The 26,499-nt window shown below is 37.6% G+C and overlaps 1 protein-coding gene across 3 annotated transcripts in view; it reads right to left on the bottom strand.

Annotated features, from left to right (window-relative positions):
* Positions 1 to 5,764: 5,764 nt before the first annotated feature.
* Positions 5,765 to 26,499, bottom strand: part of PDZRN4 (PDZ domain containing ring finger 4) — a 413,884-nt gene continuing 393,149 nt past the window's right edge. For all 3 annotated transcript variants that reach the window (XM_003906211.4, XM_021922186.2, XM_009180529.4), the window contains 4 exons: positions 24,860 to 24,922; positions 16,652 to 16,753; positions 12,373 to 12,489; positions 5,765 to 7,993 (listed from right to left, as the gene is read on the bottom strand). In XM_003906211.4, coding sequence (XP_003906260.2) covers positions 6,470 to 7,993; positions 12,373 to 12,489; positions 16,652 to 16,753; positions 24,860 to 24,922 — 1,806 coding nt within the window. In that variant the 3' untranslated portion in view covers positions 5,765 to 6,469. The remainder of the gene's footprint in view (positions 7,994 to 12,372; positions 12,490 to 16,651; positions 16,754 to 24,859; positions 24,923 to 26,499) is intronic.

Genomic DNA, 26,499 nt, shown 5'->3' with positions numbered 1-26,499 from the left:
CTTGAAAATGTACATCCCAGAGGTTCTTTACAATGTCACACTTCTGCTCATGGGCATGACAGGCAGCACAATAGAATGGAGCCATAATAAATGGAAGCAGAATGCCATTATGTACTGGTTAGGTCTAGAAAAATTATCATAAGGCTCAATGACTGATCAATAACAAAATCTAGCATCATCATTCCTCACCATAAGCAACATACAATTCAAAAAATAGGATGACTGATAAAGTAGGAGCAAATAAAGATGGTCAGCACATGTTTGATGGCACAGGGAAAATGAGGTTAGTGCTTGGACTTCTGTGTGCCTGGAATTCTGTTTGAAGCAGAGCTGATGACAAGTGGACAAGCTGCTGATACTCATTCTTAATTCATGTGGAGGCAGTGAGTTGTGGAAAGAAGAAAAATTTTGAGGCACACATCGTGAACCTGAATCCAGAATCCATTGCTTAGTAGCTGTGGAATTCGTGGTAGATTACAAAAATTATATTAGACATATTTTGCTCATCTGTACATAAAAACAATAGCTAACATACATTGAGTGCGCACCCTGTGCCAATACTTATCTAGCTTCTTTACATATATTAACCCATTTAATTCTCAACCTATGAAAAAGGCTATAATTATCTCCACTGTACTGAGCATCAGTTAAGTCACATGCCTAAGAATGCAAGCTTAGTGACAGAGCTAGAAAGGGACAATTAAGTAGTGGATATTAACAAGTTAAAAGCATGTAGTAGGATATTGAATAACAAGCAGGACCCTAGTTTATAGATGTCCCCTGAACCCAGGAGCAATGTTTGTTGGAAAACAACATTGTTGGCTGGGGTATGTGAAAAATGGTTGACTCCCCAAATCCTGAGCAGCTGCTGTTTGGTAAAATGGAAGAAATGCCAGAAGGACAAATGTAGCAGTGGTTACTACTATGCAGTACACTCTACTCATGCTAGACACTACAGAAAGAATATATTAGGCACTACTGGGTGGAAAGCCAAGTGAGTGATAAGAAAATACCATGTATAAGTGTTCGGAAATGAGTTGCTGTTAGCAAGACTTAGGGAAAATCTCCTGGAGGGATGAGAAGGCATGAAATGAACATCAAGGGAAGGATGGACACAGAGACAGGAGAAGGATTTCTTTAGCATGCAAAACACCAAGAGCAAAGAGTGGTGCCAGAAATGAGAATGTCATGTTCGAAAAACTGCAGGGAGTCCACAGTCTAGGCACAGTGGGACCTAGAAGTAACACAAAAATGTCCCCCAAATAATCTGCATTATGGTATCATTTACTCAATTCTATAAGGAGACTTTGCAAAACTTGCAGTGTAAACTGGTCCTCTTCTGGCTAAAAAGAGCAGCACAACTTGAGTGGAAACAGCAAAATAATAAACAAAAGACAAAAACATCAACAAAAACCCCTCGAAGCAACACTCTGGTTTCTCTTCGGATTTTACTAAAAAACCCTGAAACACTCCCCAGTAGGTGACCTATGTTGGTCAGTTGCTTTTGTCAGTAGCTTCCTGTAGTTACTGTTCACTGAAATTTTGAAACCATGGCTTGCATAGTTACAGGAATGAATGATTTGTTTTATCTAAATTTTATATCCTTTAGAGGATATTCAAAGACTTTGGACTACTTCCAAAGACATACATTTCAGAAAATAATAAAATAATACTCAAGAGAAGATGAAAACTTCAGACAAGTGGGAAATAATTTGCTGGGAAAATGGTTTTTATAACTTTTTTTTTCAGAAAAAGTGAATTCATTGATAAGCCTGTTACAGTGTTCAACTTAGAAAATTAATAAAAATTATTTGATAATATGTATATAATATTAACAATATATTAATAGAAATAAGAATGTAGTGGAAATTAATTAATGATAGAAAATAAATTAATAGAATAGAAAATTTAATTAACTTTTAATAAAAATTTAAATAATACTGGCTGGCCATGGTGGCTCATGCCTGTAATATCAGCACTTTGGGAGGCCCAGGTGGGAAGATTGTTTGAGGCCAATCAAATTGGTTCAAGACCAGCCTGGGCAACACAGTGAGAGCCATATCTCTACAAAAAATAAAAAAATTTAGTCAGGTATGGTGGCATACGCTTGTATTCCCAACTACTCAGGGTGTTGAGCCAGGAAGATCATGTAAGCCTGAGTCTGAGGTTGCAGTGAGCTATGATTGCACCACTGCACTGCAGCCTGGGCAACAGAGCAAGACCCTGTCTCTAAAAAATTAATACAAAAATGTTAGTTTGAAAGAGCACCAAATTACTCATCTACTCAAGGCAGGTTTCTCAAGGTCTGAGTTGGAAGTCCTCTTGAAGAGAAGTGTGAGGTCAGATGGAAAAATAGTTTGGGTTTAAATGATGGAAATCCTAAAATGACCATCTTAGGTTCTCAGCTTTTGTCTGATATTTAGGAAAAGACCTTTGAAGTTACCTGAGCACAATGAGGAAAGTGATGTTAAGGAGGGCAAGTGTTGTGGCTATATATAGGTAGGCAGGAAAGGGGTACAGGGAGAAAAGTCAAGGACCTGTTGAAGTAATTAGGCATGAGACAGTGACCATCTAGCCTATCGGTGATTGAAGCCCATTAGAAACAATCTGACACACTTTGAAGAGAAATTAACAATGCTTTTCATTGTGGCTGACCAGCTAAATGAGAAATCCAAGAAGGCTCAGGTGATAAGCATGAGAGACTAGGGGAACAGTGATACCGTGACAAAATGAGGAATTTGAAGCTTAGAGGAGATGCTCATTGGAGGGATAGACAGACGAGTTTAGGTGGCAGATTGACACACGGCAACAAGATACGGATTAATTCAATATGTAGGTGGAAAGGCTATGTTAGAGGAGGCTTTCCCTCACGCACAATATGTATTCATAAAGAGACAGTCTGCACAAAATATGATGCCAATGATAGGTTTCTTCATGGCACACAATGAAGAAATACCCATTGAACATACATTGCTTTCTGCCCCCTTATGTCCTTCACATATGGATCTGTGGACCTAGAAAAAACTGAGGTATGTCTTAAACAACAAAGAATTTATTTGAGCTAAATTTGAGCCACTGCAGCCCAGGAAATGCTTCCAAGTTACTTTGCGAAGTGCCCTGGAGAACAAAAGAGATGCTGGAGCTTTTAAAGAAAAAAGGATGAATCAGGAGAGGGGGAGATTACAAAAGTTGTTTTTCAACTGCTACAGTTGGTGTGATTGTATCTAAAGGGACTGGTTTTAACAGTTAAAAAGGCCGCCTGTGGTAAGGGACCTTCCAGAGCTCAGCAGGAAGCAGTCAGCAGATGCTTTGGCCATTGTTCAGCCAGGAAGTTGTGACCTCCATCCACGGCCTGCCTGAGGTTCAAGCTAAAATGGCCTCCTGGCTCCATTTTAGATTCTTTGATTAACCCGTTGTCATTTTCCTTCATCAGATCCTAACACCAATTTCTGTCACATCTTGAGTATAAAAAGCAATAATAAATATGAAATTTCATAAGCCCAAGTAAAATATTTATCCTCTTTACATTCACATATTTCTTCTGAGCTGAAATAAAATATCCCACATATAACCAATTATTTTTCTTTGCTGGGCAACAGATTTATTATTCGTTTACTAAAAAAAGTTTAGCACAAAGATATATTATGTAGAAAGATAAAGCATGACACTTTTTATATTTTCGCTGATTTTTGAAAAAGAGACATTTCTGGTAGAACTACATAAACACAGACATGAAAAACACCAACATCACATTTTTAAACAATTGGCAAGCACATTGGGCCTTAATAAAAATAAAATTAAACTGGTAATTTTGGAAACTGCATACTGTGATATGTGTACATGTTTCTTCTGGAAAAATCTACAAAGTTGGTTCCAAATGAAGATTACCTACTGGAGTAATTCAAAGGCAAGGAATATTTAAACCTAGTTGTTTCAAGAGGAGAAACAACAACGGCAGCCATTAGATCTGGAAAGAACGGAGCACTTAAGATAGGCATTCTTATCTGATTCAAAAGTTAACTCTAGGTACTCAAAAGTTAGCTCTCTCGGTGCTCTGGGAGCAGTCTTATTCATTGAATTAACAATAGCTCGTATTAGAAGTGATGAAATTTTCAGTTGCCTTAGGTTGCTATTACTATCACTATCTTAAAGTTTTTGAGTCCAGCTTTTCATTATATATAAATAAGATTAGTTTCTTTTCATCTGTGTGATAGCCCTTCAAAAGAAAAGAACTTGAAAAGGTAGAAAAGCAAGGAAAACAGTAACAAAAGGACCAATATGTGGAAGAGATAAATGCATAAAAAAATTTAGCTCAACTAAAATTCATTATTATTCAAATGGCATCCTGCCAGCTCACAAAGACAGAGGGGGATCATGAGGGCTTTCCTCTATGAACTTCAAATCTATGCAGGAAGACAATAAGTTCTATGTATGTAATTCAATAACAAAAGAATACAATTTCCAAGGTGAAGCAATAGGCATGATAGTATATGCCAAATAGCTGAGAAAGTCTGATGTCATTAAAAGAGGCTCCAAAAAGGAAATATATGTGATCCCATGCCAAGGGAGGTGTAGGATTTGCCACAGAAAGCCCAGACAGGACGATAGCATAGGATAACCTGAGGGAAATGATTAGGCTGCTAAGGAGTCAGAAGTAACTCAGAGAAGATGTAAAGAGGAAGAGCAATAGGCAAGGCCCACAAGTTAATGGAGGGCCTTGAATAGAGGACAGAGGCCTAGGAGTCTGATTCTAGAGCTCCTAGGAAGCCACTGTAGGTTTTTAAACAGGAAAGTAGCTTCAGAAGTAAGCAGATGTTGTACATCCATGACATTAAAACAATCTGCTGAGTTGAATGAAAATTTGATCAAACTCATGTTTGGATGTACATAGTTTGATCTGGTCTTTTGCTTTGGAGGTATGATGATGGACATGCAATATGGTTCAGATATTTATATGGTGAAAAGTTAGGATTTAAAAAGTTTAGTCATCTAATAATCTTACCTTTTAATAAACTGACATATGAAGCATTTATACTTGACTATGCTGAGATTTTTGCAAATATGGTTCCCTAAAATTATTTATAAATTATTAAAATTTGTTTATCAACTAAATAAATGCACATAGTACTATGGACTGAATTGTGTTCCTCCAAAATTCATATGTTGAAACCCTACCCCCCAGTATATTTGACCTTGACTCAAAGTCTTCAGAACCATGAGAAATTGATGCCCTGCACAGCGGTTCACACCTGTAATCTCAGCACTTTGGAAGGCCTCAGTGGAAGGATCGCATGAATCCAGGTATTTGAGACTAGCCTGGCAATAAAGTGAGATCTAGGAGAAATAAATTCCTGTTGTTTAAGTGTGGCATTATGTTATGATAGCCAGAGCAGACTAACATACATTGCAGCATTATAAACAATCTCAGAAACTTCACTGATACTCTCTCTCCACGACATTCTCTAAATTTTTCTTGGCTTTACCTTAAAAGTGGGTGGCAGGCAAGGGGAACGTGAACTAATGGCTACTGAATGTTGAATTAGCACCTGTTACATGCCGTACATATATTATTGAATTTAATCCTGGTAGGCATATGTGACACAGTGATCTATAGGGAATGTTTCAATACAACTTTATTGGAAACAAGTGATAGAAAATGTGCACATTTTATAATCCACAATTAGGAGTCTTCTAAGTAGTATACACATATAACGAATTTAAAACTGTTAACCACAGTGGACAATGAAAATAAAACACTCCTTGATAAGTTTTCTGAAGGATAATCAATAATTTATTTCTCTTTAATTGTCACAATTACCACCATTATCTAGCTACATGACCAATGTCACTACATATCACAGGAAGATTGTCCACCTACACTTTACTGAGACAAAGACAATGGCCATTTTTGTGTTAAATGTACAATGAGATGTTAACACCATTTATATGTTAAATGTACAATGGGATGTTAAAAAGCAGTGGCTTTTATGTGTAAGACAAGATGTGGCACATGATTTATTACAAACAGGTTTGATTTCAAACATATTATGCCAAGAAACAAGCATAGAAATGTTTTGGCATTAAGTTGTTATTAAAGTAGAAAATAAGTAAACTAGAGAAATAAATCCAGATTTTCACTTACATTAGATACATTGAAGTAGGAAATTAATTGGCTCCTCAGTATTTTTGTGCAAGTTTTTTTTTTGTTTTCTTTCCTTTTGTTTTTGATTTTTTTAATAAACGAGTAATATGAATATATCACAAGTAAAAGAAAGATCTCAGCCAAAACGAAGGTACCAGTATATGAAAAACAAATGAAAATTTACCAGGTATTTTTTGCTTACAAAAAATTTAAACTATAAAGAGTCACAAAATATATATAAAAACGCCACATTGAACGAGGCAATCATACTCTACCGAAACTGGTAGCATCCTCTGAAAATCAGTCACATGCATTCCATTCATTCGGTCATACAGTGGTCACCGACAAGAAGGCATTATGGACTCTTGTGCCATCTGGAGACTTGGCCCCATGGGTCATCAGTTCTTGGATTGTCATCCAGTTGTCCAAAATTTTCTTGTTTCTCTTCTTCATCATCTTTTTGTGACTCAGTTCAATGATATTGATCTCCTTCTTGCCCTCACTGCCACTCTGAGGGCTCTCCTTGAGACACTCTAACCGGCTGCGCATCATGAACTCACGGCGGCGGCGCTGCTCTTTGGCCCTAAGCAGGTGCTGCTTTCTCTCCTCTTTGCTCCAGTAGCGCCCCATTTTCATCTCGCTCATGGTGTCATCGTCTGTGGTCATGCCACTCCGCTCCTCCTTGATCTTTAAGGCACGTTCCTTCAGGATGCGGTCTCGCACGGGTCTCTTTGTGATGTACCGTGTCCCGTCGCTCCTAATTTTCACCTTCCATTCCATCTTGGGCTCTGAACACTTCTGAGACTCCTTGCACATGCTCACCAAACTGAGCTGACTCTGAGCATACTCGACGGCAGATTTCTGTTGAATTAACTGCATGTAGCTTTGATAATGCCGGGCGTGTGCTGGGATGTTTGCATATCTATATGAGGAGCTGTGGTAAGGAGAGAGGTAAGGGATGTGTTCGCTGTCTGCCTTCTCTTGATCAGGAAGCTTGCTGCCTTCCAAAATCTCCTTGCTTTCAGCGCTACAGCCTTGCTCAGTGGTTTTGGCTTTGGTGGAGGTCGACTCTTTACTGCTCTGTCCGGAAGAGGACTGGGTGGCTGCCATTGTGCTTCTCAGGTTTTTCTTATTGGTGAGGTTGATCATCCTTGGAAGGGAACTGTCAGGGGAACGGTCTACGGTGAGCGGAGTACTTCTGCAGCTCTCAGCTGTGTTGTAAGCACTAGAACTGTCCTTGTCAGACTTTTCTGGATGCTCCATGATGTCGTCCAGCTTTCCCCTTTGCAGATCTATGCTGGTGTTGTAATTCCGGAATCCTCCATCATGCAATGTCCAGATGTCTCCATACTGGTCTGTCACTTTCTGGAGCCTGTGAGCTTGCATGATATTCTGACACTCAAGCTCAATGTTTCTCAGCTCTTCATTAAGCAACTGTAGCTCATGCTCCACTCCCTCTTGCTCCCCTTGATTGCATTCAATTGTGCTGCTCGAGTAATACAGGTCATACTCTCCATGATTTCGAATCTTGCATTTGAGCTCCAAGAGCTGCCTGAATCTTTCACAGTCCTCATCTTGGTTGCCAACGCAGTCTGAGTCAATGTATTCACCAGACACGAGGCTCTCATTGTACTGAAGTTCAACACTTCCTAGAGTGTCTTGGCTCTGCCCCAGGTCTCTCTTGCTCTTCAAAGATGTGCTATTGGGGTCCTCAGCTGCATTCTCCTGCTCTGAGCTCTCATCATTTCGCAAGCTTTCATCTGTACGTCCTACTCCACTGTCCTTCTCATGGTTGTTGGATGAGGATGTTGCAGTGTCTGTTGTGCCTTCTTCTTCTTCTTGCTTTTTTGGCTAAGAAAATGATGTGAACAAAGAAAATGAAAGAACAAAGAAAATTAATTAGTTTGGAAGACATTGGTTATTAAAAATCTTGCTTGAAAACCAATGTTTCTTGCAAAGTTGCATCTCCTAGAAAATTGCTCTAATTTAAGGTCCATCACAATTTTAGAAATAAAGGAAATTAGCTCATGACAGCTTTTTATACAAGAAATGAAGAAAACAAAAGCTGCTTGAATATGGCTATGATATTCACTTGGATATAAATAAGACAGGATACATTCAAATAAGTGATTCTTTAGGTTTTCTCTTACTTGGGAAACTTGGGGGGTGAAGATGGCTTAGTAATGTATCACTGGCTTAGTAATATGCTGACAATGGGTAAGCCAAACATCACAGAGATTTAGGAATAAGTTAACATTATGTACTGGAGTCTAGGACATTGCTGTCTATAGGGGAGGATGCTCAATCCCAGATGGATTCAGGTTATTAGTGACAGATTCGGGTTATTAATGACAGAGGCAAAGCTTCATCTTCCAGTGCCAGAATTTCTTATATGTCCAGGATGCCATATTCTTGAATACATGGGCTGTGACCTCAGTGCACTCTAAATCATGTTTCTCAAAAGCAACAACAATGTCTTAGGACTCATTTGGGTTGTACAAGATTTTTCTGCTCTTAACCAGGGATTTTTTTTCAAAGATAAGTTTTAGTCTATTAATAATAAAAATTCAGTCCCAGGAAAATTTGAACAGCACTGATTGCCAAACATGGGCATAATATCAAATAATTTTTGACATATATATCACATATATGTATATATGTATCCATGTATGTTTATGTAGAGTGTGTGTGTGTGTGTGTGTGTGTGTGTGTATGAGTGAGAGAGAGAGAGACTCTGGTAATTTTTGGCTTTCATGTAAAACAATTAACTGTAATTGTCCTAATAAGATGCATGTGTCGTTCTTTCTCTGGGAATATTGTGAAGCTACTTTCACCTCTATCAGTCATCACATGATAATCTATAAGGCAGTTTCTAGATTATATCTGCCTCATGCCTAAGTTTATTCACTAGATAGATAGATAGATAGTTAGATGAATAGATAGATAGATAGATGGATAGATAGATAGATAGATAGATAGATAGTAGATATAGCTAGCTCCATCCCTCTAGCAGATGTAATTACATAATTAAATATAATCAAGCAAACAGCTAGTGCTAAATAAGGATGGAACAGGTGATAAAAGGTATTCTAAAAGAAGTCTAAAAGGTATCTCTAGATAATCATTATTTTGTTCCACAAAAGTAATGGCAGAAAAAAAGTAACATAAATTGAAGAGGCGAGAACATAACCATGTATTTTCATCAGTTTATTTTATGACTCTCAATCTTTCCCTGGAATATGTTCCTTCATTTGTTGAAAACACACTGAGATTTATCTTACATGTCTTGTTGATTAAAAAAATTATAATAAGTAACTGTAACTACCAATGGAAAGCTTGCTGCATCCCTAGGCTGTGACTTACAAGGTAACAATAGTATTTAATATGGCAATGTCTGTATACTATACCATATAACTCTCAAAGGATGTTATTTATACTGGGCAGTTGAATTTATATATCATGTTATTTATAATTATATTTTTCTAATATCTTGTCATGAGCTGAAAAATACAAGAAGACTACTAATTTTTTTCTTATTTCACATGCAGATGAAATAATAATGACAAATTATGCTATTGGAGATGTTGCACAATGTAACAGCATTCATAAGACCAAGAATACTATGTAAAATGAAACTTTCCATCAAGTAGGTTCACATATGGGTATGTATTTTATTTTTTCAATTGAATTTTCCCTTTTCTTTGTTATTGGTCTATGAACAACCGTGAAAATAAAAAGAGTTTTCCATTCTCAAACCTAGAATTCCTAGTTTCTAATGCAATGTTACCCTATCATTTATCATTTCCCTATGGAATTATTATAGTGACGCGCAATGTTTCTACCTAGACATTTCTAATGTAGTATTACTGTTTATAAGGGCAAAGGATTTTTAAAGGTTTCTGTACTTCTCATCATTTTTTTCATTTCATGGTGAAGAAAAATGTCCACACAATGAGAATCTAACCTCAGGGACATCTAGTGTTACCTCACAAGACCTAACATTTGTATTACCTCTGATGAGTAGGCAGCATTTGATACCATATCACTTTTCCTGGACAGGATTTCTCCCTGCTTGCCTTATTCCAACATCCTCCTGTCAATTCAGTATCAGGTCACATTTTGTATCTAAGAAAAAAAAAAGGCCTGGAGCAAGGACTTTCTTGTTTGTAACCAGCAGCTGCCACCAAAAATATCTTTATTTGTGGCCAGTGTTGAAGTTATACATAAAAATTTTAATCTGTCCTATCTATACTGAAAGGCAGTTACCACAGTAGCGATATTACTTGTGAGCATGAACTTCTGTTTGTGGAGTGGCCAAACTCCATATGATGAGCAAATGAGTATATCACATATGACTATGTTGATGCTATACTGTGTAATCTAATTATGTATTTAATATGTGGACATGTGTACACACATACACATTTCTGTTATGGGATGTTAGCAAGCTGAATATTTCATTATTCAGCGTGGTAAAGTGATAGAATGTTTGTGCTGCATGTTTCTAAGCCTGTCAAGATTTTCAAAAAAATTATCATCTTTTAAGATGTGTTAAGAGTTAATGTTGAGGCCAGGTGCAGTGGCTCATTCCTGTAATCCCAGCACTTTGGGAGGCCGATGCTGGTGGAGCACTTGAGGTCAGGAGTTTGAGACCAGCCTGGTCAACATGGTGAAACCCCATCTCTACTAAAATTACAAAAATTAGTTGGGTGTGGTGGCAGGCCCCTGTAATCCCGGCACTTTCAGAAGCTGAGGTTGGTGGAGCACTTGAGGTCAGGAGTTCAAGACCAGCCTGATCAATTTAGTAGAACCCCATCTCTACTAAAAATACAAAAATTCGCTGAGCATGATGGCATGCACCTGTAGTTGCAGCTACTCAGGAGGCTGAGGCAGAAGAATCACTTGAGCCCAGGAGGCAGTTGCAGTGAGCTGAGATTGTGTCCCTGCACTCCAGCCTGGGCAACAGAGCGAGACTCTATCTTTAAAAAGAAAAAAAAGAGGCTGGGCGCAGTGGCTCATGCCTGTAATCCCAGCACTTTGGGAGGCCGAGGAAGGTGGATCACGAGGTCAGAGTTTGAGACCAGTCTGACCAACATGGTGAAACCACGTCTCTATTAAAAATACAAAAATTAGCTGGGCATGGTGGTCCCTATAATCCCAGCTACTCAGGAGGCTGAGGCAGGAGAATCAATTGAACCCGGAAGGTGGAGGTTCCAGTGAGCCAAGATTGTGCCACCGCACTACAGCCTGAGTGACGGAGCAAGATTCCATCTTAAAAAAAAAAATAAAAATATATATATATATATATATATATATAAAATACAATACATATAATAATAATAATGTTGAGAATACGAAGATAATTAAGCAAATCTGTAAACTGAAAACAAAATTATATCAGGCAGATAAATGACATGAGTGTAACATAAAAAATCTAGAATATATTGAACTTGTTTTTGTAAAATGGGAAAACGACAATAAAAATAATATAATAATCACACTGTGATCTTTCACTTATTATGAATCCATTAGTGACAGCAGTTCTACTCATTTTTCTTTGTATTCTCAGTTTCAAATGGGGTGCTTGGAGTATATTAGGCGTTCAAAGTTTTTAGTTGAATGAATATGTGACTTCAAGGCAAAAGGATGTCAATAATCTCAAACTATGCTATGAGAAATGTTGCACCAGTTATGCTATGGGAAATGTGTCAACAGCAGCCATAAGACCAAGGATAATCTCTATGATTATTCAGAATATACAGGTGTAATCACGCCATCCAGTACGCAAATAAAACTGATGGTTTACATCACGTCATCTTCATCCTATAGTGATAGCCTAAGTATTCAAATAGATACATTAATATTTTAAAGTAAAAAAAAAATTACTTGTTGGGGAGGCTACCTCAGTTTGTTTTCAGCTGGCATATTGAGAAGCAACACACATTTTTTACTCTGAAATTTCTGCAGTGAGTTTGAAGTAGTGCCTGGGTCAACATTTGAATACTACTGTACTGTATTCACAATGGTCCCCAAGCTTCCCAAACTGGAAATGGAAAATCATTTTATTTATTCCCTCTGCTTCATTTGAGATGACCATTTGCTCTAAAAAATTACCATGACAGAGATGTTTGATTAAACCCTTTGATTTTGTTTTCGTCTCCATTTATGGTTACACATTAAAAAAGAACAAGCAACATCTCAAATCATGTAGTTCAAATTGTTGGCCCTACCTGCTCCACCTCATTGGCAGTGGGCTGCATTGCTTCACTATGCTCTTCTTCCAACATCTCCAAGTTTAACTCCTCTAAGAATTCATTCCTTTCATCTTCCAGCCAGCCTTCATCTAGCTGCAAAAGAATACATTAGTACATTATATCATGTTAGTGAGAACTCATGGTAAAATAGAGTAAACTTAAATGGCCAGTGCCCGACGAGTTCCTTTTATCATAATGATTCTCTTCAGAATACCAGCCTCCCATGGTTCACCTTTCAGAAAGAAGAAAAGGTGATAAAAAAAAAAAAATTGGACTCTTATGCCTTTTATCCTTTCCTGAAACAGGGCTACAGATTTTCTCTCATAACCAAGTAAATCTCACAGCACAGAACATTACCTTCTTTCAAAATGTATGAAAAGCATCCTGCATAATCCACAGCTGTCATGCTCATTACCTCCAACAGTCCCGTGTTAAAAGGACTGCCATGCTACTAATAGGGCTATGAGACAATTGGGCTTTTTTCTTTAACAACAACCCCCAACGAGACTGCATACAAAGTGCCCCGCATACGCTCATGCTATCCTCATCCTGCTTTTTTCTTTTTAGGTGGGCTCCCATATTAACAAGATGGCTGCTTGCCACAAAAGAATCTACAGACAACATTTATTTTGTCTGTAAAGGAAGGAAAATTCTAAGTTATTCTTCCCAAAAAAAAAAAAAAAAAAGGAAAGGAAAGCAATGTCACTCTGTGTCTATTTTAATTCGTTTTCAAGCCCAATTTTATAGGAAAAGCACCACAGTGGATGTGACATTTAAGGGTGGTGGAGTGGTGTGGGGCGTGCAGGGTTTTGTTTATGGGTGCTGAAAACAAGTATTCTTGTAGGACTCTTAACGCAAATTAAACTGAACAAATCCCTTCGGCTTTTCAATACAAAGTGAAGTGGAAAACTGGTGGTTACCTGGCTAATATGATCAATGTTGACAGTACAGATAATTTGCCTCAAAGTGGATTTTTGGAGCTGGATTACATAAATTAGCTGTCTATGCTGATTAAATTAACTGGATTATTGTCAAAACTCTGCATCACTCTGTACAAAGAAATAGCAGCATTCTAGTGAGCAAACATGGATAATAGTTTGAGATATTTTCACCACCAGTGAACTGGCAAAATAAGCTTTTAAACATAACTGAACTTCTACAACTTAAAAACAAACTAGAAAGGACATTAAGCTGCACCAAAAGAGGCATTAGCATATATGTATCATCTTTATTAATATGCAGGCAAATCATAGATTTTATAATATCTATTAAAGGCCATGTAGAACTTCAATGACCTCAAATTTAACTGGGGCCCAAAGTGCTGGCACATTTGTTCATCCTCGTTTAGCTTAATGTGGCCTGAATAAGTTGATCAAATGCCTATGACTTTGATATGCAGATGAGCTATGATAATTATGCCAACTAAAAATGTAAATTCAGTCCAATTGATAATTGTTCAAATTTTACATTCTTTAATCTTTTTCAAGTATCATAAAGCTACAAATGCCAGACCTCATAAAAAATTACTTAAAATGGGGAGTGCTTACTTTTCTCAAACACATCAAGGAATTTTTCTTTAGGTCAAAATAAAGTATTTTCTGACACTGATATAGTGAATGATGAAACAGAGTTTTTTGAGGATTAAATGAAGTGGTGGGGAAAATAAAGAGAAAATGGTCAAAATTAATGATTTCCCGTAACTCTTTTCTCATTGAGTAATCCAGTAGATTCCTGAGTTGCCAGCCATAGTCATTGTATGTCTGTTTTGATAAGGCTTTCTTTTAGGCTGGAGGTGCACACAGCCCAATTAGCAAAGGGAGATTCTTCTTGCTCACTTCCTTCCTCTCTCCTATTTCCCCCTTTCTACCTAGCTGTGCATTCACTACAGTCTGAGTCTAATGTAATGGCAGAGACAGACATCTCCCTTGAGCTGAGATGTGGGAAAAGAGGGATAGTCATTACTAAGAGTGGGGATCTATCTGCACCAAAGGGGGCCACATGTAGCATCTCAGAGAAAGGAACAACCTACACTGTCTCAAAGGTATGGCTACAAGTTCTTATGAGAATCCTCTCTGCCCCAGTGTCCTGTGGGAAATAGGACAGAAAAGCAGTATCTTTAATGGTCTCTGGAAGAAAATGGGCAGAAAATGAAAGAGAGTTGACAGGAAATGAGGAAAATGAGTCATTTAAAAATATTGCACAGATGCACAATACTACCCCTAGCAACTCTGTAGATCATTTCCAAGAATCTAGAGAGTATTTGAAACATTAAAAATTAAAAAAAAAAAGCTAGAAAAAGCACACAAAAAGCTTCCACATTCTCCCTGAATAAAATATACATGCAACAAAAACAAAACAAAACAAAACAAAACCAATAATGAGATACAATGAGTTCAATGGAAAAATATGGGTGATATAAAACCAAGATTTTTTTAGTGTTTTTTTTGGCCACTTTATAGCATGCACTGATCAAATTACATTTTTAAAGTATCGTCTTAAAATGTATTTCTTTTCCTGATTTCCCTGGAAATCTGTTTTTTTTTTTTTTTTTTTTTTTCTATAGGCAATTAGCTTCCTTCCAGTGGCATGAAGGTTTCTTCAGGATCAAGGGGTTAATGCAGATCGTAATTTTGACAGGCAGGACAGCATCCTATGGAGTCAGACAACCATCTTTCATCAAGTGTGGAAAGGGAAATCGCATTTGAAATTTCATCCTTCAGCATTGACTCTTTTGGAGGAAAAGTTCAGAAGTGTAGCCAGATATTCAGATTTTCCACTGGTTCTACCCAGCGTTTGTATTCCATCAAAGATTAACAGGATCTGGTCTTATGTCATTAATTTCTATTATTTCTACAGCCCATTATGGCCACTATGTGGCATAGTTTAAGGAAATGCTTAGTTCTAAATTAATGACGTTCTCTAGCAGTTACATGGAAAGGGCAGGGAAACCACATTATAACATAAAAATATCTTCTCTACAATAGAGATGGCAACTTCAATTTATCATAAATTTCACTAATGTGCATTTATCCCCTTTATTATGTTCTTTTTTGAAGAAAATGGGAGCAGTGAGATAACTGGGTTGAGAAATTTCCAGATAATTGGTATACTTTCATATGCATTTAAAAATTCGCTCCCATATAGGCAGTGTGGGGGTTGTGTGGGCTTGTTTCCCCACTCCTAAGACCTCAGGTGTGTAAGTTTACTCTGCCCCAGACTATGGCAAACTTTATGGGAACCATTTAGAATGGGCAAGGGCATAAAGGAAATATATGCGGAAAGGGTGATCCTTTATAACCACTATATTCAAGTCAGGATTCAGTCTGACGCTGAAATACACTTACTCAATGTAATTTATAGATAGTATGTAGTTACTGAGTCTGAAAAATATCAGATCAATAACCAAGGAGACAAATGGCAATATAACTAACTTTACTCAAACTACTGACAGATGGATAGACTGGTGACAATGTATTGTCCCTTCTGCCTTGTGGTGAGAGATAAAAAGGATATAAAAGGAAGCCCCAATGGTACTTTTCTTCCACCATTACCTTTCCTTTACTTTCATGACATCTTCTTCCATAAAGATCTAAAAAATTTATTTAGAAGCTATCAGTTTGTTTTTGGCTGGACAATTGTTTTGGTCACACTAAACGTGGAAAAAATTCATTTAATATACATGGAACCAGATCATGCTATACAAGACATTTGAATTGATAAAGTTATCTGAAAAAGATTTAAGTTGATGACTAGATAGGCTAGTGTTTCTCTCATGGAGATTCTTCCAAGAGACCTTCATATGCCATTTAAGTATTTTCAGACGGAAACCTAAAGCAAGGAGTCACACAGAATTAAAAGGATCTATACAGCCATTTTTCATTTGAGTATTTATTTAAGTAACTGGAAAATTGAAGGAGAGAATCACAATTCAATTTGGTATGCTTTTCCCCTCTTAAAAGGGATATTTAGCTGCCATTCTATGGAGCAATATAAGGAAGTCTTTAATGTATAATATTTTTGATAAGTTAGGAAAGATCAGTCTTCACTGTATTTTGTATACCTTAATTGCTTTCATATGTATTTTAAAAATTCGCTCCCACATAGGCCATCTGGTGGATTATGTGGGGAGAGATAACCATGATAATGATTTAATAGAGAATAGCAGATAATGAATATAAATTCATTCACGAATTTACACTCAGTGAATTCAATGAATATAAAGTTCAGTCTCAAGACTTTTGATCTCTGTTCTGACCTGAATCTCTGGCCTTGCAACAAGCAGCACGATTCTCTTACACTCATCGTTAGACAGCAAGGCCACGGCTTCTTCTCGATTCTGGACATCTTCCCCATTTATCTAGAAAACAAATGAGAGTGGCACATTAGTTTCCATTTCCACAATGCTGCACACAATAAATGGCAAATATCAGCTCATTTATGGTAAATGTATGGACAATGAAGCTCACACAATGGGCTCATCTTCAGCCCCTCAGCACAAAGTGCCTTCACTCAATTACGCGCTTACTGTAAGAGCCATATCGATCCCTGAAGGATGGCGGACATCAGAGGAAGCAGTTATGTTCATAAATGTCCAACCTGCGCCCTGGCAACATACATCTAGCAACACAATTAACCAGCTCCTGACAGGTGACGTTCATCTTTCTTCGCTCAGAGTAATGGAAGTGTCACTCTGAGATAATAGTGCTGGGGGAAGAAGGACTGGCAATACCACAACTGAAATCCGTCATCCTGCACGCTCGCCGCGAGCCAATTAGAGAGCTGCAGTATTATCTCTCACCAGGCAATGCTCCCAGGCCACTGCTGATTGCATTTTTATTTAATCATTTCATATTTGTGTGTGGGTCTGACTCAGTTGCCCAAACATCATCGTCAGGATAAATCTCAGTGTTTAACTGATCAAAGTAAAGTAACATTCTCATCAATACTCCACTTCCCTTCTAATATTTATCCATTTCCTAAAGCATAAAACTAATGAAATATCTTCAGACTCATCTTTTAAATAACTTTTAAAAAATTTTTAAAAATTAACATAGAGTAAAATTGAATTTTTAAAGTAATGATGAGTGAAAGAAACCAAGCTTGAGTAAACTTTAGATTTCATGGAAAAGATTCCAGTGGCATTAGAAATAGATCTTCTTACTTTTTCTAAGTTCTAAAGAAAGAGTAAATGAGATTTGTAAAGTTTCTTTTTTTTAAACCACATTTTCATGTGCAAATATATTTAGCTCTTAATTGACAAAACATTTTCCTTTGGATATTTAATGATTATTTTCTTTTATTGATTACTAACTCCATAGAGACAATAAGATTTTTGATCCATATATGTAATCAAATAATGTGGAAAGAATTTACAACTAAAGAGGTCAAGTAATTCTGTCTAAAATAGTATTAATTACTTGAATAAATTAAACAGATGGAAAATGTGGCAGCACTGACCATTCCTTTTTCAATAATTAATCTAATGTCTTTCACTAAGGACTTCTGCTTAAAAGCATAGAGTAGACTATTGAGGTTTTTCTCCTCATAGGTCTCTGGGTTTCTGGCTGATACATGAGGACAGACATAATTATCTGAAAACAAGCCCAGGAATTTCAACTTTGGACCATAATAAATAATCCTTATTCCTACACTCTTATATGTATTTAGTTCAAGGAAAGCAGACAATGATAATAAAAAATATATATATGGGTACAAGTTGTGTTTTCTTACTCCAATCACTGTCATTTCTCACTTGTATACATAGAAAGGAAATTCAGTTGTTGTAAGTTTCACATACATTCCTCATTTGTTTTTGCAATTCACAAATAAAATTCATTAAATTAGGAAATAGAGACTATGATTCCACAATGGGAAATAATGACTGGGAAGGATATGTCGTGGTTTGTCGTAAATACCTCTGGAAAAATATGTGTGTACTAACTCCAAGGCTTTTTTTCTCAAATAAAGATAAATTGGCAGTGGTGGATTCCACTATACCTCCCCTACCCTCTCTTAAGTGTAATTTTAAAATAATGACTTTGCAGTATTTACTCTATTTGCACTCTGAGGGCTTATGTCTGTTTCATGGTAATTCTTAGTAATATATTTGTAATGCATCTATTTGTCTGTCAAATATGAACCTGTTTATTCATCTCTTCTCCACTACATGCACATCTGATCCTGAGAGCATTGAATTGGGTGATCTTACACAGCTTACCTTCATCTTTTCTGTTTGAAATATACTTCTCACTTCTTTTTTTCCTAGTCTCCACTTGACTATATATATATATATGTGTGTGTGTATATATATATATGTGTGTGTGTGTGTATATATATATATTTCCTCATTCTTCATCTGAATTTCACTTACCATTAATCTAAATAGTTATTCATGTTAGTCTAATGCTGCTATTATGTTTGCTATCTTAAAATGCATATAATAATAGTGCCTTGCCCAGAGGGTCTTTATAAGGATTACATGAGTCGATATAGGTAAAAATCTTAAATAGCACCTGGTACATAGAAAGTCTTCAATGTTGGCAAATATTACTGTTGATGTTATTGTTATTGTTGTTATTATCATAATTTATATTTTAATCCTTAGTAAAGACAAGTCTCTTTCATACTAAGTAAAGCAAATAGAGTGAAATTTATGGAAAGTAATTAAATGCATAGTAGTAAACATGGTTTTATTTTAAAAGATATCTACCTCATATGTATTTCTAACCCTTAGAGGACCATCAGGAAATAATGTGGTTGCTTGTCTTTTAGTTTCTTTATAGTTGGTATTCATCTCTCTCCCCTGAGAACTCATTATGACCAGAGCTATGTTCTCTGGTCCTGGCAACAATTAGTTCTTATTTTGGGGCAACAGATCATTTCTTGCAGAAACACTTCTACCTTCAGGATGATACCTCGGATGAAATCACTGCCACAGAAACCTGACATTAAAATGTAATTTATTATTTCTTTTAGAAAATAAGTGCCACACTTTAGCCAACCACTTGATAGATGCTATTGTACTCAGGACATTAGTTTTATACCCAAACTGATACTGGGGCAAGAAATGTAGCCATGGGTTTCAGCAAAGATACCTCTCAAGGAATGAAAAGAATTGAGGAACAGAATCAGATAGAGTTTTCCACCTTCGGTTGGTCTTGGTCCTGAAATAATGGCTTATAGTTACAGGATTGTTTGTGGGAATGCAGCCTACTGTGCCGGGAAAATACCAGACAGACATGAAAGTGGAGGACCCAGCAATAAGGGAGGGAGAGAGATGAGTAGTTATGTTACATAGCTTAATGGAGGACTTCCACTTTAGGAAAACAGAGGGAAAGAGAACCAAGGAAAAGACAGCAGGTAGGTTTTTTTTTTGTTTTTTTTTAACATAACTGTCTCATTTTCTGTACATGGCCATATGTAAATGTTAGTTTCAGAATGGATATTGCCTTGGCTAAGAAGAGATCTGTGGTACTTATATGGATAGATCTTTCAAAATCTCACTGTAGGCCCAATCTCCTGTATCTGTGTATGAGTGTGTTTTGTATGTGTGTGTGTAAAGTCCTAAAAGCTTAGAAATGAGATGTAATATAGCTTTTATCTTCCATATACCAATATCTAGGTTTTTTCTATTATTGTACCAGAGGTAGGTGGGCAACTCAAATTCTTGACATTGAACCATCAATGGAATTTCTTAGGAAAACTCAAGAATCTTAGGCAATAAGAAAATATTTATTTCAAATGTGTTTATATTTTACTATGGGGACAAAGGAGGTGATCAGTATAGAGACATAGATGTGGAAAGAACAGAAATAGTGGGGAAATATCCAAAGGGAAGAAAGTAAAAGAATAAGAGAACTAGGGTATTAGTTTGTTCTCACGCTGCAATAAGGAAATACCTGAGAATGGGTAATTTATAAAGAAAAGAGGATTAATTGGTTCACAGTTCTGCAAGGCTGGGGAGGCCTCAGGAAACTTACAATCATGGAAGAAGGCACCTCTTCACAGGGTGGCAGGAGAGAGAATGAGTGCCGAACAAAGGGTAAAAAAGTCCCTTATAAAACTGTCAGTTCTTGCAAGAACTCACTCACTATCACGAGAACAGCATGGGAGTAACTGCCCCCATGATTCAATTACCTACCACTGGGTCCCTCCCATGACACACAGAGATTATGGGAACTACAATTCAAGATGAGATTTGGGTGGGGACATAGCCAAACCATATCAACCAGTTTATGTGTAGAACAGGGAAATGAAGAGAGAGCCCATTAGAAGTCCTGTTGTTTCACTGTTTGAGTTCTTGTAAAGTTTTGTCAGGAAGTCATCCTTAGGAACATGATTGAGCTTTTGGCCAACATGAGATTAGGCTGTTTACATGGAATATTACAGGTTTACCATCCCAAGGAGAAAAGGAGAATATAGCATTGCCTCTTTGGAAACTCCTTGGAAAGCTGGTCACATAAGTGGTCTTTTACTCTTGTTATCTGACTCAGAAATGCCATATTCAGCACTGAAATTGTGTGAGAAAATGTCCTCTGATTAATTCCTGGAGACATTTGATATAAGTTCCTGGAAATGACACAGCAGACAGAACTGTGAAGGAAAGAAAAAGAAGAACTTTCCTTGCAGACTAAAAACACAGTAGAACCACAACTATTCTCAGGAAGTTGGTTTCTGGTTTCTCTTCTGCACAATCCCTACTGTATAACAATCCCCTTTGTGTGAGAGCACGTGTGTGTGTGTGTGTGTGTGAGTGAGATGTCACTGGGTGAGGTCACCTACAGACCCATAGTATGCTACATTAAGAAAAGTTTGGCTACACAATGAGGGCAGGGCCATTGACATACTTTACTTAGGTCAAATGAACAGAAAATTAAAATCACAATTGCTCTTAAGGGATTCATTTAAATAAAAGCCATCCGAGAAACTTTAAGGATAAGAGGTAAATCCTCTGTTTTTCCCATTCTCATCTCTCTGGGAAAGGAGTCATTAACTGCTCATTACAGGGTATCCCATAATCTCCTCATCAACCATAAGGGAGCTATTTGTCTCTGGGTACAATTTTGTCAAAGTGTTACTTAATATAATTTCATAATCACCCTTAAGACTCTTTGTTTCCTATGTGTGCAGACAGAATTGTATTCTAGGTTTTTTTTAGTGGGACACGTATTAAGTGTGACATGTTTGTCACAGAATATAAAGTAATCAGGCAGAAAACAGCACTTCAACATCCTGCTATTGTTTCCTTAGTGAACCTAGACCATTAAGGAATGCTTTATTATCTAGTAGGTATTTTCTCTAAAAACTTATCTGCCCACAATATCCCTAAGGATTTGGAAGTGTCATAGCATACAGTATGCATGTATGGAAACACATCCACTTTATTTCTATCCAACTATACCCACAGAACAAATGAATGAAATTTTAATAACTGTATTTGTGTATCTAGCCTACGGAAAAGTGGTTAGCTGGGAACTAGGAAGGGAGCCAGTTACAGTAGAAAGTATGAGATGTGAAGTAGCTGGCAAGAGGAAGACCTGCCCGCTGGCAACAGCAAGGGAGGAGTAAGAAAAATGACACAATATAGACCTAATGCATCTGCAAATGTATCCAGACAAGGTCATTTCATGTTGGGGCACAGGTTTTCCAGACTTTCCAATCACTGAGCATTTTACTCTATTATAGCATTGTGGAATGAATGCTGGGTATAACATGGCTCTGAGCATCAAATGATTACATTATTTTCAGTATATTTTACTGGAGATGTTAACAAGGTGAACAATATATTTAAAATTATTTCAACATTTAAAAAATAGTAAAACATTTTTGAAGCTTTTGTTATCTGGATGATACATGAAAATGGTCCCTTTAATTTCTTGAGGAGGCTATACAAGCAAAGCTTTCCAACAGATGTTACTCATCTATCCTATTATTCTCTCCACTGAATACCCTGGTTTCATTCATTGATTTATTCATGTGCATGTGTTAAAGATGACAGAAATGTGGTGGCCAACAAGACTATGTCTTGGCTTCCTGGTTCACTTTTCCTTCCCCCATGTATGACAGACACAGCTCTGTTTTGTTTACTGTAGATCACTATTTAGGGAGCTCATGGAAGGAGAAATTATAAACTTGAGGTTTTCTGATAACTAGTGGGAACCCAAACGATCATTAATTCACACTTTGTATTCTTTCCCGTTTGGAGCCTTAGCAGAAGGTCCATGGTGAAAAAGGAGCTCTGCACTATCTAGCTAGAAGAACAGGCGGTGAGGAGGTGGTGTGATTCCATGGGTGTTGTCCTGAATAAGGGAGAGAGCTGCAGAAGGCGGGGCAGGACATGTGCCCAGGCAGCGCAGGCAATGTTACCATGACAGTGTCACGCTGTACCGTAATCATCTGTGTATGCTCCTGTCTTCCTAAACAGAGACGGCGTGCTCCAAATGCTGGACAATAGCTTGTCTATTTTTGAAGCCCTGGTTTTCAGATTCCAAAAGTGTGGAATCCAAAAACAAAAACAAAAACAAAAACACTCTCCAGGGGTCTGTATCCAACAAGGAGAAATAGGAGCTCTGGAACTGTGGCAGTGACGTTTTAACAGCTTATCGCTCCCTGGATTTATCATTCAAGTCCTCTTCTCTGTTTCACAGTTGTGATCAGCAGTGAAATTCCATCCCAAAGGACCTCTGGTCTTATCTTGGGGTTGATCTGTTTACAGGAGCTGGGGACCTTGTGTGTCTCCCTGCAGCCATTCTTGTTTTTTTGAGACAGTGTCTCACTCTATCATCTAGGCTGGAGTACAGTGGTGCCATCTCGGCTCACTGCAACCTCCGTCTCCCGGGTTCAAGTGATTCTCCTGCCTCAGTCTCCAGAGTAGGTTGGATTACAGGTGCCTGCCACCATGCCTGGCTAGTTTTTGTATCTTTTAATAGAGACGGGGTTTCACCATGTTGGTCAGGCTGATCTCAAACTCTTAACCTCAGGTGATCTGCCTGCCTTGGCCTCCCAAAGTGCTGGGATTACAGGCGTGAGCGACCGGGCCTGGCCCCTGCAGCCATTCTTTATGGGAGAGGACTCAGAAAGGAGAGAGCAAGCAGGTGAAGGCAGGTTTAGGATAGAAACTGGCTTTCAGCTATTCCTGATTTGGCCTAAAACTCTCTTTCCAGCCTCACATCCCTCCTACAGTCTGCTTACTATCTCTCACGTAAAGCTGAAATGTAATCAGTCTCTATGTTTTCACATTTCCAAGTGGGGAATAAAACACATTCTCCTTCATCTCCCAGCAACTCATTAGTAAATACAGTAGTGCACTACACAATAACTTTTCAGTCAACAATGGACCACAGATAAGTCAGTGGACCCATAAGATTATAATACCTTGCTTTTACTGTACTTTTCTATGTTTAGATACATAAAGACTTACCATTGTGTCACAATTACCTACAGTATTTAGTGCAGTAAAATGCTGTACAGGTTTGTAACCTAGGAGCAATAGGCTATGCCAGCTAGGCTAGGTGTGTATGTAGTAAGCTGTACCATCTAGGTCTGTGTAAGTACACTCTCCAATGTTTGCACAACCGGAAAATCATCTAATGACATTTCTCAGAACATATTAAGTGACGCATGACTGTAGTTGAAACTTCTTCAAACTTCTAGAATTTCATATAGCAAAGGAACATCTAGATCCATGTTCACTTAGTTTATTCTGGAAAAGGCAGCAATAACTGCCGCTGCTAGTAATAATAGCCATTAATATTTATTACGTACTTATGCACTGTGTTAAGCATATTGTGTGCATAATCTCATTTCACCTTCACAACAATAATAGGTTATTATTACCATTTTTTTTAAGACGAGGAAATAAAGCTTAGGATGAGAGGAGGTTAGGCAATGTGCCAAGCAAGCTGGAAGAGAAGTCAAATTTGACTCCAGAGATGGGATCTGAATCACTAATTAGTAGCTAATCACTCTTAATAAATCACACCATCCTTAATAAGTTTTAAATGATAGCATTTTTTTTTTTTGGTTTTGTAGATGTTAATATCCAAAAGCAAAGACAAATTTTTTTCTCAACAGTTTACAAGAAACAAAATAAGCCGGGCGCGGTGGCTCACTCCTATAATCTCAGCACTTTGGGAGGCCGAGGTGGGTGGGTCACGAGGTCAGGAGATCGAGACCATCCTGGCTGACATGGTGAAACCCCGTCTCTACTAAAAATATAAAAAATTAGCCGAGTCTGGTGGCGGGCGCCTGTAGTCCCAGCTACTCGGAAGGCTGAGGCAGGAGAATGGCGTGAACCCGGGAGGCGGAGCTTGCAGTGAGCAGAGATTGCGCCACTGCCCTCCATGTCGTGCGACAGAGCGAGACTCTGTCTCAAAAAAAAAAAAAAAAAAAGAAAAAGAAACAAAATAAAATAGTAACTTTGGACAGACCGTGGGAAACTAAAGGAAATTACTACAGCACCTACTTGCAAAATCCGATCCCCTTCTCGAATCCGGCCGTCTTTGGCAGCAATGCTATTTGGGTCAACCTGTAATAAAGAGGACATACATCTTCAACTGAATATGAAACATTCCCTCAATAACTTAAAAATATGGTTTTAAAATATATTTTGAAAAAACTATTGCAAAATTCTGTGTTGATTTATGACAGTGCATGCCATATTTCTCTCCATCAAAACTCACTGATTCTAAAAGTGCAAATGAGCTATTTTAGAATGAACAAGAATAAAATTGTGAGGACTAGAGCAGAACTTACTCTGAAGACCAGTTTTCCATCCTTCCTCTTCCTCTATTTCTATTTCTTCCTTCCTTTTTCCCTTCATTCTTTTTTTTTTTTTCTTTTTTTTTTTTTTTTCACATTCCTTCATTCATTTGTGTATCCCAACTGTCACACATGCTCTTCAGTTGACGTGAGATGATAGTAACACCAGGACTCTCTGGACCCAGGAAATTTACTTTCTATGAGATCATTTTAAATCCTGCTTTACCTGTCTTGGTAAAGCTGATAGCTACAGTGTAAGTTCATCCTTTTTTTTTTTGTTTTGTTTTTGTTTTTGTTTTTTGAGACAGAATCTCGCTCTGACCCCTAGGCTGGAGTGCAGTGGCGCGATCTCGGCTCTCTGCAACCTCCGCCTCCTGGGTTCACGCCATTCTCCTGCCTCAGCTTCCCAAGTAGCTGGGACTGCAGGCACCCGCCACCACAACCGGCTAATTCTTTTGTATTTTTAGTAAAGGCGTGGTTTCACCGTGTTAGCCAGGATGGTCTCAATCTCCTGACCTCGTGATCCACCCACCTCCGCCTCCCAAAGTGCTAGGATTACAGGTGTGAGCCACCGCGCCTGGCCCAAGTCCATACTTATTAAAGATAATTATGTCTCATGGACATATTAATTTATAAAGAAATTTACAACCTATATTGCTCAAGAAACACACACACACACACACACACACGTCTGATCCATGCATTTAATTAGTACCACTTTACATGTGGGCTAAAGTATATTTACTACATACTATTTTAGAATGTGTAGATATTTAAGGCTCTATTAGGAGGTTATCAGCATTTTAATGGGCTAAATTTGAGTGATGACTTACAGTTTACTGGGGGTAATTTCATCTATCAGATTTCATATGATGGCTTCAAACTTTATTTAGGCTTGTTGCACCAAAGCTTTATTTTTAAAGCAAACTGTTTCAAGTGTAGCATAAGGTTGATGCATTCTATCCATATGTTAGATATTACTTTCTTATTAGGGGTGCCAACTAATAATTGAGTCTTAAATCATCAATCAAGAATAAATGACACTATAATTACATGTAAGAGGTAAAAGGAAAACATTCCTTCCAAGTACACATGTTCAGATCCTGTGGCTTCTTTCTCTTCCCTGAATAGTGCAGTTCCAATACTGACATATTTAAATAGTAAATAGAGACTTACTAGAAGGAAGTGAGGGGTGATTCATGAACTCTATCCCATTTAAAAGCCACTCACAATCTAAAGCCTCATCTTTAGAACTGTAATCAAACTAATATTAAACTTCTACCTTCCTACCTCTGTACATATTACAAAAGACAATTCCACAGGTGTTTCCTTATACTTCCTTAC

Source organism: Papio anubis, chromosome 9 (assembly GCF_008728515.1).
Source record: "Papio anubis isolate 15944 chromosome 9, Panubis1.0, whole genome shotgun sequence".
Taxonomy (NCBI): domain Eukaryota; kingdom Metazoa; phylum Chordata; class Mammalia; order Primates; family Cercopithecidae; genus Papio; species Papio anubis.
The sequence above is the reverse complement of the archived record's forward strand: the minus strand, read 5'-3'. Positions and strand labels throughout refer to the sequence as shown.